This window comes from Anabas testudineus, chromosome 5 (assembly GCF_900324465.2).
Source record: "Anabas testudineus chromosome 5, fAnaTes1.2, whole genome shotgun sequence".
Lineage (NCBI taxonomy): Eukaryota > Metazoa > Chordata > Actinopteri > Anabantiformes > Anabantidae > Anabas > Anabas testudineus.
The window spans coordinates 10,857,755-10,876,673 of record NC_046614.1 but is presented as its reverse complement, the minus strand read 5'-3'; the positions used below and the strand labels follow the sequence as shown (position 1 = coordinate 10,876,673).

Genomic DNA, 18,919 nt, shown 5'->3' with positions numbered 1-18,919 from the left:
CCTGTTTCCGCCGGGCTTTCCTTCTCCCAATTCTTTCCACTGCCAGTGATTTTTTTTGACAGTCGTCTAAAGTTATTCTGGCTAAACAGGCAGGTGAGCAGGTGTGGTTGGGTTTTCTCATCAAGACTCGTCTGACAGGAGTGAAGTTACTGCCAGTGAGAGATGAAAATGCGAAGAAGAAGCTTTTCATTTCCAGGATGTGCTGAAACAGCTACATAACATTTGAGAGAAGTTGTTGATCAGACTGATCAGATGTTGTTAAGAAAATCAATTTTAAAAAAAAAAACTAAATTAATACTGGTGAAAAACACCCCCACTATATTTCACCCTAAAAGAAAGATCAACATATTTTAGAAGCTCATTATCCAAATGATGTGTACTTTATAATGATAGACAGCTGAATATAGCAAGGCTGCACAGAAATGATGACGCTCTAATCCGTGACGCACTAAATAATTACACATTAATAGTTCATGATGATGAAACAATGCATCGAGGAGGAGGGAATCTTCCATCATTCCTTTTCCCTTTTTCTTCCTATCAGGCTGAAACATCACCTCGTTCCTTTAAGCGCCACTCACTTCCTCCTCTTGTAAACCAATTTGTGCACGTGGGGATGTGCAGGTGCATGTTTGTGTGTGTGTTTGCTTGAGCTGTGCAATACCTGGTGAAATCCCCTCGCTTCACTATAAGAGGAGACAGCATGGATACACAGACACACATCTTCCCCAGGACTACTCCACTGAGTAACACGCTCACAGGTGAGTCCAAACCCACGGGGTTCATTTCTTTATTTAACAAAATGCAGAGCCATTGCTGCTTCTGCTTCCTGATTTCCTTTGCCATTTTTCTCTCATTGGTTTAGTTTTGACTCTCTGTATTTGTTGATTTTTTTTCAGCCACCAGACAACGCAGCGATGAAGATGCTTTTAGGCTACTATCTCTGCCTGCTCGTGCTGCTCAGCTGCCTCAATGAACCTGCGGAGAGTCGAACTCTGCATCTGGACAGCTGCTCTGTCCACGTTCACACATACGAACTGCGCAAATATTACTCTGACTTGCGGTCAGATGTGGTGAGCTGAAGTCTTATCTGACACCTCTGCATGGATTTGAAACGGGCAGAAACCCCACAGCAATTCTAACCTACATCTTTTCTGTTTTTCATGTGACAGATAGCAGGAGACACTGAAATTGGAGTAAAACTTCTGGACAGATCACTGATGAAGGATGTGCAGGTTAGCCCTAGTGCTGTTGTAGTGTTCTGCTTTAAATCCATACTTCTGTTTCTTACGTCAGATACTTTTTTTAAACCATAGCCTGATTAAACAGTATATGAGCATGAAATACAGGTGTGTCATCTGACCTTTGTGTGTGTGTGTGTGTGTGTGTGTCCCTCAGCAGGGGCAAACGTGCTGTTTCTTGCGTCTTCTGTTGCGTTTCTACGTTGAGAGAGTGTTCAGCAACTATGCCTCCGATCAGCCACAACAGCAACGCTGCTCCAGTGCTCTGGCCAACGCTTTCGTCGGCATCAGAAGAGACATTCACAAATGTGTAAGTTAGTTGTAAAACAATAGCATGTGATGTCAATGACAGTCGTACACTGTACTGATAATTGTGTCCTGCTCTGTGCAGCATTGTCACTGTGGAGAAGAAACACAGAGAACAATTGACTCCCTCCATGCTGAGTTTATAAAGGTTTGTAGTATTTGTTTTAAACTGCAATAATAGACACAAACATCCTCTCAGTCTCACACAGAACGTGAGGAGTAAGATTTTCTTTAATAATTAATTTTTCTTTCGCCACTAAACAGCATTTTTAAGAGACTAGTCTATCCCACTTCAGAGACATCCCATAGTGAATCCTTTATGTGTAGATACACTATAATTACACTATACAATGTGTGGAAATGTAAGTGATTATTTCCATGGACTGAACTGTCTTGACCCTAACAAGACAAAATAAATAAAATCAATTTTCACACTTTTCTTCTGTTTTCCATTTCCCTCTCCTTCACTCTGTGCAGCTACAAATAAACCAGGCGGCGCAGAAGGCCATGGGTGAGCTGGACACTGTGCTGGAGTGGCTGGAGGGACTTGGTCAGAAAACGCACTCATGATCCGACAGAAACTCAAAGTAACACCAAAGTGCCTTTAAGCTAACATTGTTTCTTAACCTGGTAGTACTTGTAAGCAGGGTAAAGATTAGACATTAACTCCACATTGGTGCCATTTTGCATTTCTCTATTTTGTACTAGATTTAACTTAATGTGTTTGTTGTCTGCTATGATATGAGATGTGCTGATTTTTGATGCAATATTTATAATTAACATGATTATGTTACATGTCATGTTAAGATACATCCCATTTAAATGTTTACATTCATCTGAACTAGAAAGCTTTTATGGCAGTGTGTGTATGTGTACGTGTGTGTGTGTGTGTGTGGGTGTGTGTGTGTGTATGTGTGTGCTTGTGTCTTTATTTCTATGCATCTTTATATGATGATGCTTTAATTCCAGTGTATTCATTTTGAATACTTACATGAAATCATCTCTATTTTCAATAAAAAGGTTTATTTTAATGTGCTAACTTTCAGAGTTTCCTTTTCACACATACAAGTCATGTCTGCTCTGTATTCCCATCTAGTGGTGATCAATGAAACTACAGTGGTTTAGTGTTAAACTCCAAGCAAACAAGGAGCACGGCCCTATATTATTATCATTCACAGCAGCAGCAGCTTGATGGTTGGTTACAACTTCCACAACAATATTTAAGTTCAAGTAAGTGTGGTACACTGGACACTAACCTGCTGATTGTCCTGTCCTGTAAGTTGATGAATGAATTCATCTCTCTATTTATCAGCAGTGCCCATTATAGCCCAGACATCTTCATTTGAATTTAAACTAGATGGTATTTAACCCCATTCATTTAAAGTTTAAAACATTTTTCTGTTGCTTTTAGTTGTCCAGTTGATCTATTCACCCCTGTCCATTCACTGAACCAAATATGCAGTTGTTATTAGCAAATCTAATCTACAGTAGACTAAACCTTTCTTTATTTCTGCATAAATATGACCTAATACATGAGCAAATTATAAAACTTGATAAAAGAAACTAAATTAAACAAATAAGACAAAAAAAAAAAAAAACCTATACTTGTATTGCATTTATTTTATTTTATTATTAAACACAATATTAACTGTGGACAAAGATCCAATCCAGAATATTTGTGTGTACCAGTGAACTTCCAGGATTATGAATGGATTGAAAGGGAAATTAGAGTCTGGTGTGAGTCTGGGAGGTTCTGTCTTATTCTAGAAAAACTTGTAGATGTGTATCGTGGCTTTAAAAAAAGCAGATTTCTGACCAATGAAGAACACTCAGGGTACAGGGTTAATCTTATGAAGATGCTATGGAAAGACCTGATGCAGGCAGTTCATGCAGGGCTGATAAACAGTTACCAGAAATGGTTGCATTTAGTTGAAGTTTAAAAAGTGCACACACCCATTGCTGAAGATACTACCCACAAAATTAAGGAACATTATGTAAATGAATGTACATTTCTAACACCAGTTTAACCTATATTCTATATATGATCGAACGTTCTGCTGTCATATGTGCTCCAATGGGGAGCTGATTGAATTCGATGTGATATCAGCAGTCAGGTTTCAGGTAATGTGTTGCAGCATCGCTGACTGCACATCTGAGCAGTGGTTAGTTGAGTCATCTGAAACAAAGTTGAAGGGGTAAGGGGGCAAGAGTAGAGAGACAGAGACACCTGATCTTCTCTTGATCTGATGATGTTCTGCTGACTGTTACTGACTGACTAAACATTTACAATAACAATGTCAGACATGTAAGAACTGTTTGACTGATTCAGCTGCTGTGGAAGTGGTGTGAAAAGGATATAGAGGGGGACACTAGTTCCTGGCAGAGCTGGCTGCAGGAAGTACTTTGATCAGAACATGCAGTGAGAGAAACATCACTTACTTTTGGTTTACACACACACACACACACACACAAAAACTTAAGTTGCTGATATGGAATCTCTGAAATAAAAATAGAAACATCTTGCTCAGGTCTCTTTTTTTCAGCTTTTCTGGTAACGGTAAAATGAGAGAAATGCAAATGGTGCTTGAGAAATGTAGCTAAATGAAGCTGTCACAGTTTTCTTTTTTTTCTTTTTTTTGTGCCACAGATAAAAGAAATCACATGTCAAGACAAGATAAGTAAGACTGAAATACACATCAACATGAATTATTCATATTTTCATGAAACCAATTTTCTGTGTACAGCTGTGTGCAGAATTCACTGATGTGTGATGTGTGTTAGTTTTATCACGAAGAAGTGTCTCTTATCACTTGTGGTAAACTATACGGGAAAAAGCATAGTCACGAACAGCAACTGCCAGTCCAGTGGTTAGCTTTATTTAATCTGGCCTGCAACATTTATTCAGTACGTAAAACATCATGTCCCTGTGCTCTTGTTAAATGCAAACATTTTGTCTCATTGGTGTCTAGAACTGGTTTGAAGTTGAGCTGATGACATACAACATCACATCATCAGCATAAAGGGGGACATTGCAATGTCCAGGTGGAGAATAAATTTTATTTTATAATAGAATAAATAACAAAGGGCCTTGCATTTATGTGTAAAAGCAGTAAGGACTGTATATCATTGTGTAACTGTACCTGTACCTGATACATCTTCATTTCAATGTGTTTTCAGTTTCATTCCTAGCATAGGCAAGTTGTGGAAAGCGTTAAAAGACTTACTGATACAAACAGATGGAAAATGGTTATTATAGGTATATAACAGATATACTGTACATATATTTGGCTAAATTGTAAATAGACAGTGCAGTAAAAGTAACATTCACACTCTAAACGCTTGTCAGCAACTGTGCGTGAGTGTGCTGCTTCCTCCCGTCATCAACAGTCAGCATTCGTAGTTCAAACTTGCCAATTCTCAAGTTTGTAGATGATTTTTCCCTCAAGCTAGATGTGATCTGTGTTCAGTAAACATGGATGAAAAGATCACATTTGGATTTTCGAATAATCGCTTAGTCTTCTGTTAGGTGTTACAGGGAGATGGGAGAAGGTGCAGAGTATGATACAAATATTAAGCAAGATGCTGCATTTAGAGAAGTTATTAAAGGAAGTTAGCAAGATTTTGTAATTATTCATTATTACAATTGTTGTAGAAGACTATATTTATACAATTTATCATAAATCTAAAAAGTGGGGGTTGTTTACATACACGTGAAAGTGAACTATAGAAATTGTTTTTTAATGACAGCGAGGAAGTTGATAAAAAGGTTTACGGTAATATTAGTAGAAACTGCTAATCAGTCAATATCGAAAGTAAAGGAAGAAGTGAAACAAAACTTGTTCTCTGGTGCACAGATAGATGTAAAGTAATGAAAGAGGAATAAAGCTCTTAGGGTTTCTCATTTTTCGAATTTAATTAACCATAACAAAGCTCAAGCAAGAGTTGAGCAAGACCACGTATTGCAAAAGGCTGGCAAAATAAAAACAGGAAGATCAACAGATGCTGGGGATGTTAAGGCAATGATATGGTAAGAGTATAGGAATTAGAAATGAATGGCAGGATCTAGTATAAAAGTTGGGGGAGGAAGCAGCAGTATCTGATGAGGGGAAGGTACAGCAGACATGGCAGCAAAATAAATTAAGGGAATTAAATTCAAAATTCATGCTTCTGATCATTTGACTGAGGAGGGCATGAGAGGAAGGGTGGTGACTAGAGCAGCTCACCCGGACTTTTTGAAAGAAATCCTAATAGTACAATGGATGTTACATTTACTTTAGGGGAAATGAAAAGTGCTATAGCAAGATCTGGATTTAAACCTCCTTAGAAGGATCAAATCTGTAACATAATGTTGAAACATCTAGACTTTTATGAAACTCCTAGGTTTGTATACTAAAATGTGGGAAATTAAGAAATTACCAAGGGCTGGGAAAAAAGCAGTGATTATTCCCATTAGGAAACTGGAGAAAGGTCCATCAAGCCCAGTGAAACATAGGCCAATAGCGCTGACATCACACGCTGGTAAGATAGACTACCCGTAAGAAGGTATGCTATTCCTTTGCATGTTGAAATGTGGGAAAAGCCAAAGTGTCTCACGCGTAAAAAGTTAATGATGAGTTACTGGGCGAACTTACAAGGTCATGCAGAGGTTAGAAATCCAGCAACTAAGTTACTTCTTCCATGCTGGGATGGTGAAAGAGCAAAGTGTAAATGGTTTGCAAGAGCCAGTGTTGATGCAAGAGAAATAGAATTAGATCAGAGAAAATACATTCACGTAGTGTCATTACCAGTAACTCCTGTTTTAGTATCAGTACTCACTATCAGTTGATTTACAAGAAAAGAGTCAGCTTCTCAAAGATACAAGATTTGTACCAGGATTTGTTGAAGAAAACAATTTGTACAGATGGATGTGAGAATTCAGGTTCAGTGTTACTTTCATCCCATAGTAGGCAGGACATAGTTCATGAAATATAATAATTTTCATTTAGACATCAGAAGTTGAACATAGCAATTATAGTTAAGTTGAGAACAGATCGTAAGGGACTGAAAGGTAATGAAATAGCAGATTGTTTAGCAAAGGTAGGAATCAAGCAGGACAATGAAGCTCTCCATAATGCTAGAACATCACACGGTTTCATTTCTCATCCTAGAACCAAAATCACAATTAAACAACTCACTCCAGTGATAAGTCACATGAGAGTCCATTATGAGACATGACGTGACTTGATTGGTTGATGGTTTAAGTGTGGCAAGGGCATGTCAGCTGGCAAGTAGGAGGAGTCACCCAAGGAGGAATAAGGAAAGGGCAGGTGAGTAAGTGTGTAAGTGCAGCAGAGCAGGAGAACAGGAGCAGAGTGGCAATGTGGCTTTAAGTGTGTACACAGGGACCAAGGGACGGGAAAGCAAAGACCAGAAGGCAGATCCAGGAGATCGAGGCCAGGAACAGGACAAGTATTCCCTTAACTCTCAGCAGCACTGACAAATAAAACCACAATTATTTCAGAAAAAATAGACCAGTGCCTGTCTGTAACTCGTGTGGATGATTGTTGGGTTTTCCATATCTATAGCTGTGATACTCTGTAAGTAAGTAATAGAAATGTAAGGTAGATACAAATAAACTGAGGTGAATCTGAACTGAGGCTGGCGTTGGAGGGTAGGGAGACGTAGAAACGTTGATGTGTGAAAGCTACTGTAAACAACTACTGGCCTGTTAAACTTGGAATATATCTGTGTGATTATATATGATTATATCTCTCAATCACATTCATTTTAAGTTTTTTTTTATATGAATGCTTGCAAAGTTTTCGGCATTTCACGTTTTCTTCAAACTTTTAATGCCACTGTTTGAGGTAAAGGTATTAGTGACCTCCTTTTCTATTTGAAGGTTTTACATAAACTTTATGGACATTACATCTATCATCTAAGTAAATTCCCAAACCTGTCATAATGTATATCGCATAGATCATCCTGAAGGTATGTTCATAAAAAACAAATCCCATGCATGTATGAAGCATGTTTAACCATTTCCCTTCCAAGCTCAGGTACAAGATGAGCCAAGATGTATGAACTTCTCAGCTCGTCACCAAGATCATTTCTACTGGAAGAGGTCACCTTCATCCTCGTCCATTGATCCAGCAGCATTTTAACCACAGAGGGACCACTCTTCTTTTTCCAGTCCGGAAGACTCCAGCCGCCTGTGTTACCAGTATGACCTGTGTGTCCTGAGTCTCTTGTCCTTCCTCAGTACTACGTGATGCACCCCCATGTGCTACAACCAGTGCTGTCGTTGTGTGGCAGCTTTCTCTGTCAGACTCTGGAAACTCATGGAGGACTATTCACAGATCAGTGTCTTCCATGTGAGTAAAAGTGCAACATTTATTTTCAAAGTACCTTGACAGTGCAGCATCACATGCTCTGTCATAGTTAATTTCACTTTGTTGGTTCAAAATATGGAAATCTATCATAAATTGCAGTGGTTTTAATGGGGGGAGTAGACCATATGTAATATATATTGTTATTATTATATGCATCTAATAAACAAATCCCAGGCATGCATGAAGCATGTTTAACCATTTCCCTTCCAGTAAGTCTCCTCCCTCAAAGATCTGTCCCAGTTGTGACCACTTAAGGCAGACGATGAGCCTAAATATGTGAGCTCCTCAGCAAGATCACAACAAGAGCATTTCTCCTCTCAGAAGTCGAACAACTTCATCTTTGTCTACTTGCATCATGAATGCGTCAAGGTATTTAACAGACTTAATAAGCAGTTACTAAATTCTTCAAATGTCTCTCACATTGTCCCAGTGGGCAGCAGAGGGTGCTAAGGAGTAACGTTATTATTATGTAATTAGCACTTTCTGCTGGACCCTTTAGTTTTCCCATCTCTGTTTTTAAGATGTTATTGACATTTATGTGTTTTTTTTTTTGTTTGTTTAATCTGTGAACTGGCTGGTGATAATCATTTAATATTCCAAATTATGTGTAGAAATGAAAAGCAAAGTAATACCTTGAAGTGAAGAAAAAGGAAAAAGAAAGAAAGAGTGTGCATTATGTTGTGTATCTTTAATATAGTACTTGGAAAAGATTTAGTAAAAAAAAAAAAAAAAAACTTATCCCAGATTTGTGAAGACTGAATCATTGTCTGACTCAATGGCCTCGGAAGTTGTGACCTCCCACTATTAAACCCACATAAACTACTCACAGTAACAGGCTAAAATAAGTAGACAGCAAAATTTGCACTGCTCATGAAGATTAAGAAACACTTCAGCCACTGTCACACATCACATGTTCACTTAATGGACAAATTATTCAAGTGGAAAATCGTCACTGATGCACATTGGACAATTTGTTCAGAACAAAATGACTTAACAACTGTTAGTGGAAACTAAAATTGAGCTTCATGGTGGACTGTGAGCACAGGTTGTACTAGAGAAGGTCTTTATGTCATTTCTCGTGGAGTCTGTTTGATGAACAGTTTGATCTGAAATGCACACCAGTAGCCTGTTGGATGTCACCTTGTCGGTTTCTTGTAGTGTTCATCCTCTTCCTCCTAAGGAGCAGCTGTCAGTCCTACTGCTGGGTTGCTGCTCTTCCGTGGCCCTGTCCAGCTGGTGTAATGACCAGTCTCCTGCTATCTCCTCGAAGCTCTTGAGACAGTCCCGGGAGACGCAGCAAATGCTAGACGTGCCTTGCTGGAGTTTATCTAAAAACATACTTGGAGCAGTACTGGTTGGGAGCTGATGATGATACAACATCACATCATCAGCGCAAAAGTGGACATTGTAATGTTCACAGTGACAGGTCCTGTTTATTGAACCCTCTAGTGGTGAACACAGTAAAAATGTTGCACTTTGATCCAGAACAGGTGTAAAGAGCAGTCGAAGTAGCTGATGACTGTACATCATCTATCTCCACCTTTCATTTCTTCACATTTAACAGCTTCTGCATTGTTTCACATTAGTAGACCAAGGACCAGATTAGCATATCAATAAAAAAGTCATAGGAAATGTGATTCATCATTCAAATAGCACTGGTGTTATTTTTTACTTTTCATAATTCAGCATTCAGCTATTTAAACATCATGGGAAATATGAGCTGTCACAATGAGCAGTGCTTACATAAATGCGGTTAACACCATCACAGGCACATATACGATTGTCCATATGCATGTATTTGCTTACGCATTTGCACCGACACACGCATGAAATTATATAGAGAATAAACTGTCATATATTCATAGCATAACACTGGAGAGTTTCGATCTTTAACCGAATCCCGAGGCTTGAACTGATTTAATCCGATATTACAGATGATGCCCAGGTCAAACTGAACACTTTGTGCAGAGGGAATTTTGAAGTTTCGTCTCCTTCCGAAAAGGTGCTTGCTTAGCAGAAGGACAGGGCTACTTTAGTTTTAGGTTACAGCAAATCATTCTTCTGATGTTACTTTCTGAACTTTGTAGAAATTACAAAGGTTTCAGTAAACTTTTGGTGAAAGTTTACTGTTGTCTTTTTTTTTTTTTTTTTTGTGTATATTTGCCAAATTTTAGATTTGTCTCTTTTTGTTATGGTTCCATTGAAAGATATACAGCTGATCCACAATCCCTTCACATTGTAAACTATAGAGGACAGCTCACATTTGCTGTGAGCTGTCAGGAAGTCCAGTGGTGTCTCTGTAGGTCATTCTCAGGACACACAGATGAAACTCTTACAGTGCCGCCCTCAGTGCTGTTTTAGTTCCCTACAGCACTTAAACACACACCTCATCACCGTTATATACGCTCACAACATTCATAAACAACAACAGAAACAGGCCTCTCAAGGATTCAGTGCAGCACACACAAAAACACAAAACGCACGCAGAGAAACAGACGACCTGTGTGAAAGTGAAAGAGAAATGTGGTCAATCTATTTGGAAAGACAGATAGATTTCTTCTAAAGGTGACAGTTGCAACATGTCGCAGACACAAATTATGCAAACGCAGAAAATGTGACACATAAGGTGGAGGTACAGTTCACCGTGCAGCTCATCTGTTCTGCATGGAGTTGGTCACAACAGCCCCCAGCACCTGCAACACATCGATTGTCGATTTGTAATATCAGCACATGGTAATATGTTATTCCACTGTGATTCATATTCCAACGGGGGGCTGAATCGACTGGATGTGATATCAGCAGTGAGGTTTCAGGTAATACGCTGCAGTACTGCTGACTGCACATTTGGGCAATGGTTAGTTGCGTCATGAGAAACTGAGTTTGGGAGGTAATGGGGTAAGAGTCAAGAGAACAAAGAGACACCTCCACCACACTAACACCTGATCTTCTCTTGATCAGACGATGTTCTGCTGACTGTTAATGACTGACAACTATGTGATAGGTGAAAATAACACATTTTAATTGATTCTGCTCTGGTCCTGTGTGAAGAGAACAGAGCTGGCTGCACAAAAGTATATGATATGAAGCCTCCATAACTTCTCAGAGTTATGACCTAACTACTACTTCACTAACATTGTCCCATCAGAAAGGTTTTTCACTTTGCTGGTAATGGTAAAATCAGAAAAATGCAAATAGATCTTGCGAAATGTAGCGCGTGTGTGTGTGTGTGTGTGTGTGTGTAACCGAAACCACGAAAATAAATTACAAATGAATACCTCATGACTGGCAGGATAAGTAAGACTTAAATATTGCCACACATGCACACCGTTTATTTATATTTTCATGACACTCATTTTCTGTGAATAGTCCTCTTCAGAAGTCATTGATAGTGTGTGATGTGTTATCACTCAGCCGTCTCTAGTCAAGTTGTGGTGAACTGAGCGGGAAGAGGCATGCTCACCATCAGCTAGAAGCTTCAGTGGGTTCCACAATGAAAGAACATCAAATGACATAGACGTACACTCTGCGTCTCTCTCACACACCCATAAACAAGTCCCAAGTCAAACACAGAGGGGCATCTAAAATGCAACTGCAACCACACAAAATCATGAAATCACACAGCAAAGCTCAGACATGTATACACACTCTCTTGTCTTTCACACACACACCAAACTAAAGGGGTTTCCCATAAACTGCTGACTCATTTTATTCTCATATACATAGATATTTTTACAGAGCTGCTCCTCACAATGTGGAGGGTTTTGGGGTTAAGACTAGATTTTAGGGTCAGGGTTAGAATTAGGTTTTGATTAGGCTAAAGTTTAGGGTAAGGCAGTACATGTGAGAAATTAAAAAATGCTACCACCACGAACGACCTTTCTTTATTTAGCTGCTACTTGTGTAAGCACATTACACACATTTCTGCACATTGCTGCAGTTTACTCTGTAGAGTGATACCCGGATTTCACTATTTAAAGAATTCACTGAAAACGAATTCAGTGACTTTTTCCAGGTTTTCTTTTTAAGCCCAAATTATCACCATCTCTGTTTGTCGATGTCTAGAACTAAGTTCAAGAAAAGTCTGTTTGCTTTTACATCGCATTTTTAAATTAATGCATTAAAGAATGAGCTGCCTGGTGGGTGAATTCAGGACATGACAATTAAGTTAGTTATTAGACAAGACAACATCTAAACAACTGTGTTTTGCACAGTACTTTAAATACACATTTGAAAAGACATATTACAACGTGTATTGTGCTGCACTTTATTTCTCTGTTTTGTTTGGGCCTTTTTTAGGAACAAAATCAAGAAGTATTGGTTCACTGTACTCTACCACATTTTTCTGCATCCCTCGGGCATTACTCATTACTCATTATTCATGCTGGCATGCTTTTGTTTACACTGTATTAATTTTGTGATCGGTACACCATTGTCTCCAGTATGAGACATGCTTCAACCAGTGAATAAGTGTTGAACCATCAAAAAGTGTTTGCACAGATTGTGAAGTCTTCACGTGCAGAGACAATCATTTTGATTGAATTTCCCTACAACAGTATTTTAAAATACCGGCATTTCTCAACAAAAAATGAGTTAGAAAAATTAGACCGCGATTCATTAGTTATGGATAAATGGACATTCCGTGAGAACAGAAAAAGTACTGAAGGGAAAACACCCATCATGCTTCTCAGACCACCATGACTTACAAACTACTTCTCTATGTGGTTTTTGTTCAAACATCCTAAATTAAACTATCTAGAGAGAATACCATGACAATACCATGAAAAAAACAAATCACAACTGTCATCTGTCATCACTGTCAGTTTTGTTACGTATGTCTGACATACCGAGGGAATCCACAGCGTCATCAAACTCAAACCACAAGTTAATATCATTTCCATGTGGAGGGCATTATTTCCGTTGTTATTGTGAAAGTGTGTATAATAATATAATGTAATCTTATGAATTTCATGCAATTTTAACTAGTAATTCTGCACTTCAGCACCAATTTTAAGTTAAAGTGTGCTAGTTTGGACTCTGCTGTACAGTATGTGGGACTGTAGTCATACACTACTGCCGATTCTACTGATAATACCAGTCAAACTGAAGTACACAGATAACACAGATAACAAGATAAATGTCCATAAACGCTATGTCATAATTATCTTTCCTTGAAGGTTCAAAATATGGAAATCTAGTCACAGTACCACCCTGTGTCATGGGAGGAGTAGCCCGTATGTATGAATGTATCATTGAAAAAAAAAAAATCCCCTGCATGTATGAAGCATGTTTAACCATTTCTCTTCCAGTAAGTCTCCTCCCTCAAGGATCTGTCCCAGTTTGGGCTATAAATTAAGGTACAAGATGAGCCAAGATGTATGTGCTTATCTCTTCTGAGCTCTCTGGCAAGATCATAACAAGAAGATTCCTACTCTCAGAAGTCACCTTCATCCTCGTCCACTGATCCAGCAGCATTTCTACTACAGAGGGACCACTCTTCTTTTTCCTCCATCCAGAAGTCTCCAGCACCAGTGTTACCAGTGTCACCAGTATGACTCTTCAGTCTCACCTCCTGTGCGTCCTGGGTCTCTTGTCTTTCCTCAGTACTACGTGGTGCACCCCCATGTGCAACAACCAGTGCTGTCGTTTTGTGGAGCGTTTCCCTGTCAGACTCAGGAAGCTCAGAGAGGACTATTTACACATCAGAGACTTCTATGTGAGTAACAGTGCAACATTTATTTTCTAAGTACCTTGACAGTGAGTGCAGCATCACCTGCAGCCTTCTCGCCGCCCGTGTGGCTGTGTGCGTCCCGTCAGTCTCCAGGTGATGCTGCACTTTCTCACCTCTTTCTGTCTGCATCTAGAGCTGCTCACGCTTTCACAGCACACTGAGCTCTGTCTCCTTCTGCTTGCAGGAAGCAAACAATGACTTGGACACAGCCCTGCTAGACCAGAGTGTCGAGGACTCTTTTAAAGTAAGTTTCCTTACTAACATCAACAGAAAACCTTTGGATGTTTCTCGTATTTAAATAGACAAATCGTACCGACAACGCGAGCATCGTGAGCAGCACTAACCAGGCTGCTGTTTCCCCCCCTCAGAGCCCGTTTGCCTGCCACGCCATGAACAGCCTGCTGGACTTTTACCTGAGCACCGTCCTGCCTACAGCCATGGCCGGAGTGACGGAGGACAACAAGGACTTGAAGCCTCATGTGGAGTCCATACAGCAGATCTTTGACGAGCTCAAGCGTGATGTCACCAAATGTGTGAGTAGCTGACACGTGTTCCTCCTACGACAGAATAAAAATGTAAATAACGCGGCGGCTCGTCTCCAGAGCGCGTTACGCAGGGGCTTGTTGCTCATATGCAAAGTCGCAGCTGTATATAACGTTAAAAGTACTGCAGGTGTCTGATGGCTCATGACTGCTCAGTACAGAAAGAGCAGGACAGGTGGACTGTTATGGGGGGACTGTTGGTTTCTCTTTTCCTACATTAGGATGTGTTTTAGAAATACGCATTATTTCTGGTCGTGGTTAAAACTCTAGTTGAACCCCCAAAAACAGCCCTAAGTAGTCCATTCCTGCACGGTTTTGAAGAAGTAGGCTAAGAAGCTGAAAGAGAGTGAAACGGGAAGAGTTCAGTGCCTGCGCACAGAGCAGATGATCATACTGCTCTGTAAGCAGAAGGATGCATTCATGTTCACCCCAGTTCTCAAGAAAAGGGAAGAGAAGCCAATGCATGCAAGAGCCTCTCAGGCTGCATCCACACCCCCTCATGCTTAGATGGACTCGAAGAAACTTATTTACAGTAGCAATTTCAGTCAGGGCAGTGGAGAAGGTTTTGTGGGGTGAATTCAGTGCACAGCAGGAACGCCCGCTCTAACATCCTCTTTGTGTTGTTCCTCTTACAGAGAAATTACTTCTCCTGCAAGAAACCGTTTGATATCAAGAACCTGAACTCCAGTTACACTCAGGTGAGTGTCCATCATCACAGTGTCACAATCTGTCACGGTGCGCACGTGTGCAAGCTCATGTCCTGACAGATCATTTTTGTAACCACCTGAACCGTGTGTGTCCACAGATGGAGAGTAAAGGTCTGTATAAGGCCATGGGCGAGCTGGACCTGCTCTTTAACTACATTGAGACATACCTGGCCTCTAAACGACAGAGAAACCACGTAGCTTCCTATTGAAGACACGCTCACCTAATGACAATGTGACCTTTTCATCTCAGTGAAAAAGAAAGTCAATGACTGTTGCATTTTTAACATTATGTTTGGTATATTTGTTACCACGTGTTCATTTCCTTTCATGAGCCTGTCTTTGGGCTTCTGAGAGTCTACTATTTTGTCCCGGGGACAATTTTATGTTTTAGGACCATATTGTGTCTTGGGCTTTAAAAAGAAAACTGTCATGTGATGACACATGAAAGTGTCATCACATGTACTTGTATTTTGTGAAGACATAGAATATTTATTTTAATATAGCATGTTTAATATGTTCTGTATTTATTATGACTAGATTTGTATTGTTACAGATGAATAAATGTCTATTTTACAATATAATACAGCTGCATTCATGTGCAATTTTTGAGGAATGTCTAACGGGTAAGAGCAGCGAAGATGTAACATCCTGCAGCACTGCAATCTGTGTGGTGAACTGCTGAAGTGTAAACTCAACAACTGCTGCTCTAACCTCAAACGTGACCCATATACATCACTTACCAGCAGCAGCCCTGCTGTATCTTAACTTACGGTAACTGTAACTAGCCAGCCTCACCCTCATGGCATATGCACACTTGCACATGCACTCGCACACATAGAAGAGCAGTCTCCACCTAGTCACACTCCGAGACACACAACCCAGACTAACAAATGGAGATATAGAGCCGCCTTGGTGCTTTTAACTGTGCTGACGTGCAACCTTTACAAATTCAGTCGCAGTTTTCAGGAGGCTAAGTCTCTACCACGATACGCTGGGAACTGAGCAATAACAGAGTTTTATTTTAACAAAAATGCCAAACAATCATGCTCTGTGTATTAACACTACATCTACATACAGAAGTGTCCTGACTTGACTGATTACTGACTTGACTCTGCACTGAAACTACTCCGAGGCAATTCATCTGTCACCTGCTTAGTCAGTGTGGGATGACTTGAATAGTATCATTACAGCAATGAGAGTATCTTATCAAAGATATCATTCATAAACAATTGTCTGATAAGGGCACAGTGTTCTTAGTCTGACCAGTGTTAATAGCAGCTCCCTTAAAGATGAACTAAGTTATACTCACGCTTTTAAAGGTTCTCTGATGCTGACTTTAGTTTCCTCTGAACTACTGTTTACTTTTTGAATCGCCTGTCTGTTAACGGGTTATGATCATCACTGGTTGTTATGTAATGACTGGGTACTTCTGTTCAGAGAGCGCTGGTTTCGAAGCAGGGTGAGAAAAAAAGTTCTCTTTCGCACTGTAGGAACGTCAAATGTTGAATCTGAGTTTTGAATGATCAGGATAAATGGTAAAAAATGGTTACGTTTAATGTGTCAAACATGAATCTATCATGTCATGGCACTTGTCAGCACCCGTGTAGATATCATAGATCCTAACAGCAACATGTGTCAACCCTGTTACTTCTACTCTACTATGGTCTGCACATACTGTATAGATTGTAATTGGTACTCAAAGCACTTTGAACTGCCTCTAAATCATATTCGAGTAATAGAAATTGCTGGTGACTGCACAAGAATGACTGGAATGGAAAAAAGGCAAAGTGAAATACACACATCAATATTATTATTTCATTTGTATCTTCTCCCATTTAAAAAAAAATCATATCCTCCCAGTACTTAATATCTTAATTGCGAGCAATAATAGAATTACACAGTTTGAAGAAGGCAAAAATCCCTCTCCAGAGCTCATCCAACAAATGTAGACCACAGTCACTGATTCCTTTGATTGTCTGTTGTCATGCCAAGTCATTAATGGGAAACTGTTTGTGTTTAGACTGAGAAGCCAAACATCAGACTTCGCTGCAAAACATCAGACTTCGCTGCAAAAGCCATCTGACCTGAGTAATTTCAAATGATGATTCATGCTGTTTCTGTCTGCACACCTGATGAGTCAAGTGTACGATTAGATTGATGTCAAATAGATTAAACATCCACGTATAGTGATGCCGCTTTAGTGCAAAGCGGTGTAGGATGCCCATTCATTGCATCACTTGGAATACAATAAATCTGATAAGTATTGTATCATCAGTGCAGTTTTATGGCACGCCACAGGAAGCAAAAGTTCACATTGCATGATGCAAGTCAGGTATGTGGTCAGCACTAAACCGATATCTGCCTGACTGCTCATTTAGCATGATAGTTTCGCTTGAATTTCTGCCCGTCTTTTTCACTGGAAAAAATGTGCAAGCTCAGACCAAGGTAGTGACTAAGCAGTGACTGACAAAACCAGTAATTGCAACAGAGGTCAACAATAAATAAGCAATATCAGATTTACTAAACAGATGTATTATTTATTAAACAGTGTTCCTATTTCTCAGTGTTGTTTGGCAGTTCAGCATGCTTTTAATAATGCATGTAGATGTGTGCATTTAATATGCACATGTATAATATCCATGTCTTTACAACTGCAACTTTTCTCAGAAGATAATGAAGAATGCGTTTCTACAAAAGGAGGATGTTTGTAAAATAATGAGCAAAGACATGAACAGAGGAGAAAAGAAAAATCAAAGTAACCACATAACCACAACATGTACCAAGAGCTGTACGTGACAGTAAGAGCGATCTGATTTCCAGCACATGTGATGGTGCTCAACATGTAAAACTGATGAGGTTTTCCATTTGATCATGTCTGAAAAAAGAAAAGAGAGAGAGAAAAAAAAAAAAAAAAAAAGCCAAGCTTCACTATGAGCTGGAGGTTTCTCGTTGAGGCAACTTGTGGCATCTCACTGTTTGTCTAGGGCAGGTGAGTCGGATACATCGTGAACCTCTGAGAGGATGTGTGTTTGTGAGTAGGAATTAGAATGGCATGCCACTTCAAAGAGCTCCAACCGGTGTGTCACCACTTCAGCTGAGAAGTCTCCATCCTCTATATTTCACCACATCTTTAAAAACGTGTACACAATAATTACATAATGGGGCCAACACAACAGCATGTTTCCAACCTATGAAAATGTTTTGCATCACTTTAGAAGGTTTTGCATTTGGGAATAAAGTAATGTCATGTTTGTCTACCCTTGATGATGGGAAACATCTGATCATGGTAAAAAAAACAGATGACTTGGCAATCTCTACGTTTTAATCAGCTAGAACCTTCTGAGTTCAGTTTCCCCACATCTCAAAAAATATGCTAAGGGGTCATAGCCCTCACTCCTTTTGTGAAGTGGGCGTCTCGGTGGGTTTCCTGAGGTTAGTTTTAGGGTAAGAAAGTGGTAAGACCACCAGAGGTCTAAAAGTATGCGGGACTCCCCTGAAGCCCCATTTAACCCCATGTGTCACTTACCTGGCAGACTTGCATAACAGAGATATGACTGTAGGTTTCGCCACACTCAAAGCTGCACCTGAAGAGAAAGAACCTTGTGCACTAGCGGGAAACTGCTCTAAACACCCCAGTGTTGGCAAATGTCTGTGTTGACTCAATGCCACCACACTTTTTTGCTACGCAAATTTGTATATTCCAGCAGTCACTCATGCACCACGCATGATAAAAATTCACGAGTTGACTCTTTGCACTCCGTGTCAAAGCCACAAATCCCAAGTCAACCCATCAATCTGAGTCATAGCTGAAGATGTGACTGAATTGAAAAATTCTCTAAAAATGGAGGTTATATAGTACGTAGGTCGGCTATCCTAAAGGAGCGTTGACACTCAAGTTCATTTTATATAGGTTTTTGCATTTGCTTTGTGTTATGTGCCTGTTATATAGAAAAATATATATTCCTGTTTTCATCCCTGCAGTTATTTCATGCTACGTTGTACAACATAACACTGAAGGAACACC

At 39.7% G+C, this 18,919-nt stretch overlaps 2 protein-coding genes across 2 annotated transcripts; both read left to right on the top strand.

Moving 5' to 3' along the window:
• The first annotated feature begins 727 nt into the window (after positions 1 to 727).
• On the top strand, positions 728 to 2,374 carry il19l (interleukin 19 like). Its single transcript, XM_026349383.1, has 6 exons — positions 728 to 761; positions 900 to 1,073; positions 1,173 to 1,235; positions 1,399 to 1,551; positions 1,633 to 1,695; positions 2,025 to 2,374. Exons 2-6 carry the CDS (start codon positions 918 to 920, stop codon positions 2,115 to 2,117), a joined length of 528 nt encoding a protein of 175 aa, XP_026205168.1. The 5' UTR covers positions 728 to 761; positions 900 to 917; the 3' UTR covers positions 2,118 to 2,374.
• Positions 2,375 to 8,624: 6,250 nt separating this feature from the next.
• Positions 8,625 to 15,476, top strand: il10 (interleukin 10). Its single transcript, XM_026346595.1, has 5 exons — positions 8,625 to 13,631; positions 13,831 to 13,890; positions 14,015 to 14,179; positions 14,824 to 14,886; positions 14,994 to 15,476. The coding sequence occupies exons 1-5, from the start codon at positions 13,467 to 13,469 to the stop codon at positions 15,102 to 15,104; spliced, it is 564 nt and encodes a 187-aa protein (XP_026202380.1). The 5' UTR covers positions 8,625 to 13,466; the 3' UTR covers positions 15,105 to 15,476.
• Positions 15,477 to 18,919: the final 3,443 nt, after the last annotated feature.

What these genes read in the sequence shown, in the direction of transcription:
- il19l (XM_026349383.1), top strand. Translation starts at nt 918, where the DNA reads ATGAAGATGCTTTTAGGCTACTATCTCTGCCTGCTCGTGCTGCTCAGC. An exon ending in CTGACTTGCGGTCAGATGTG is followed by an intron (nt 1,074 to 1,172) that starts GTGAGCTGAAGT and finishes TTCATGTGACAG; the next exon opens with ATAGCAGGAGACACTGAAAT. An exon ending in TCCATGCTGAGTTTATAAAG is followed by an intron (nt 1,696 to 2,024) that starts GTTTGTAGTATT and finishes CACTCTGTGCAG; the next exon opens with CTACAAATAAACCAGGCGGC.
- il10 (XM_026346595.1), top strand. Translation starts at nt 13,467, where the DNA reads ATGACTCTTCAGTCTCACCTCCTGTGCGTCCTGGGTCTCTTGTCTTTC. An exon ending in TACACATCAGAGACTTCTAT is followed by an intron (nt 13,632 to 13,830) that starts GTGAGTAACAGT and finishes TTCTGCTTGCAG; the next exon opens with GAAGCAAACAATGACTTGGA. An exon ending in AGCGTGATGTCACCAAATGT is followed by an intron (nt 14,180 to 14,823) that starts GTGAGTAGCTGA and finishes TTCCTCTTACAG; the next exon opens with AGAAATTACTTCTCCTGCAA.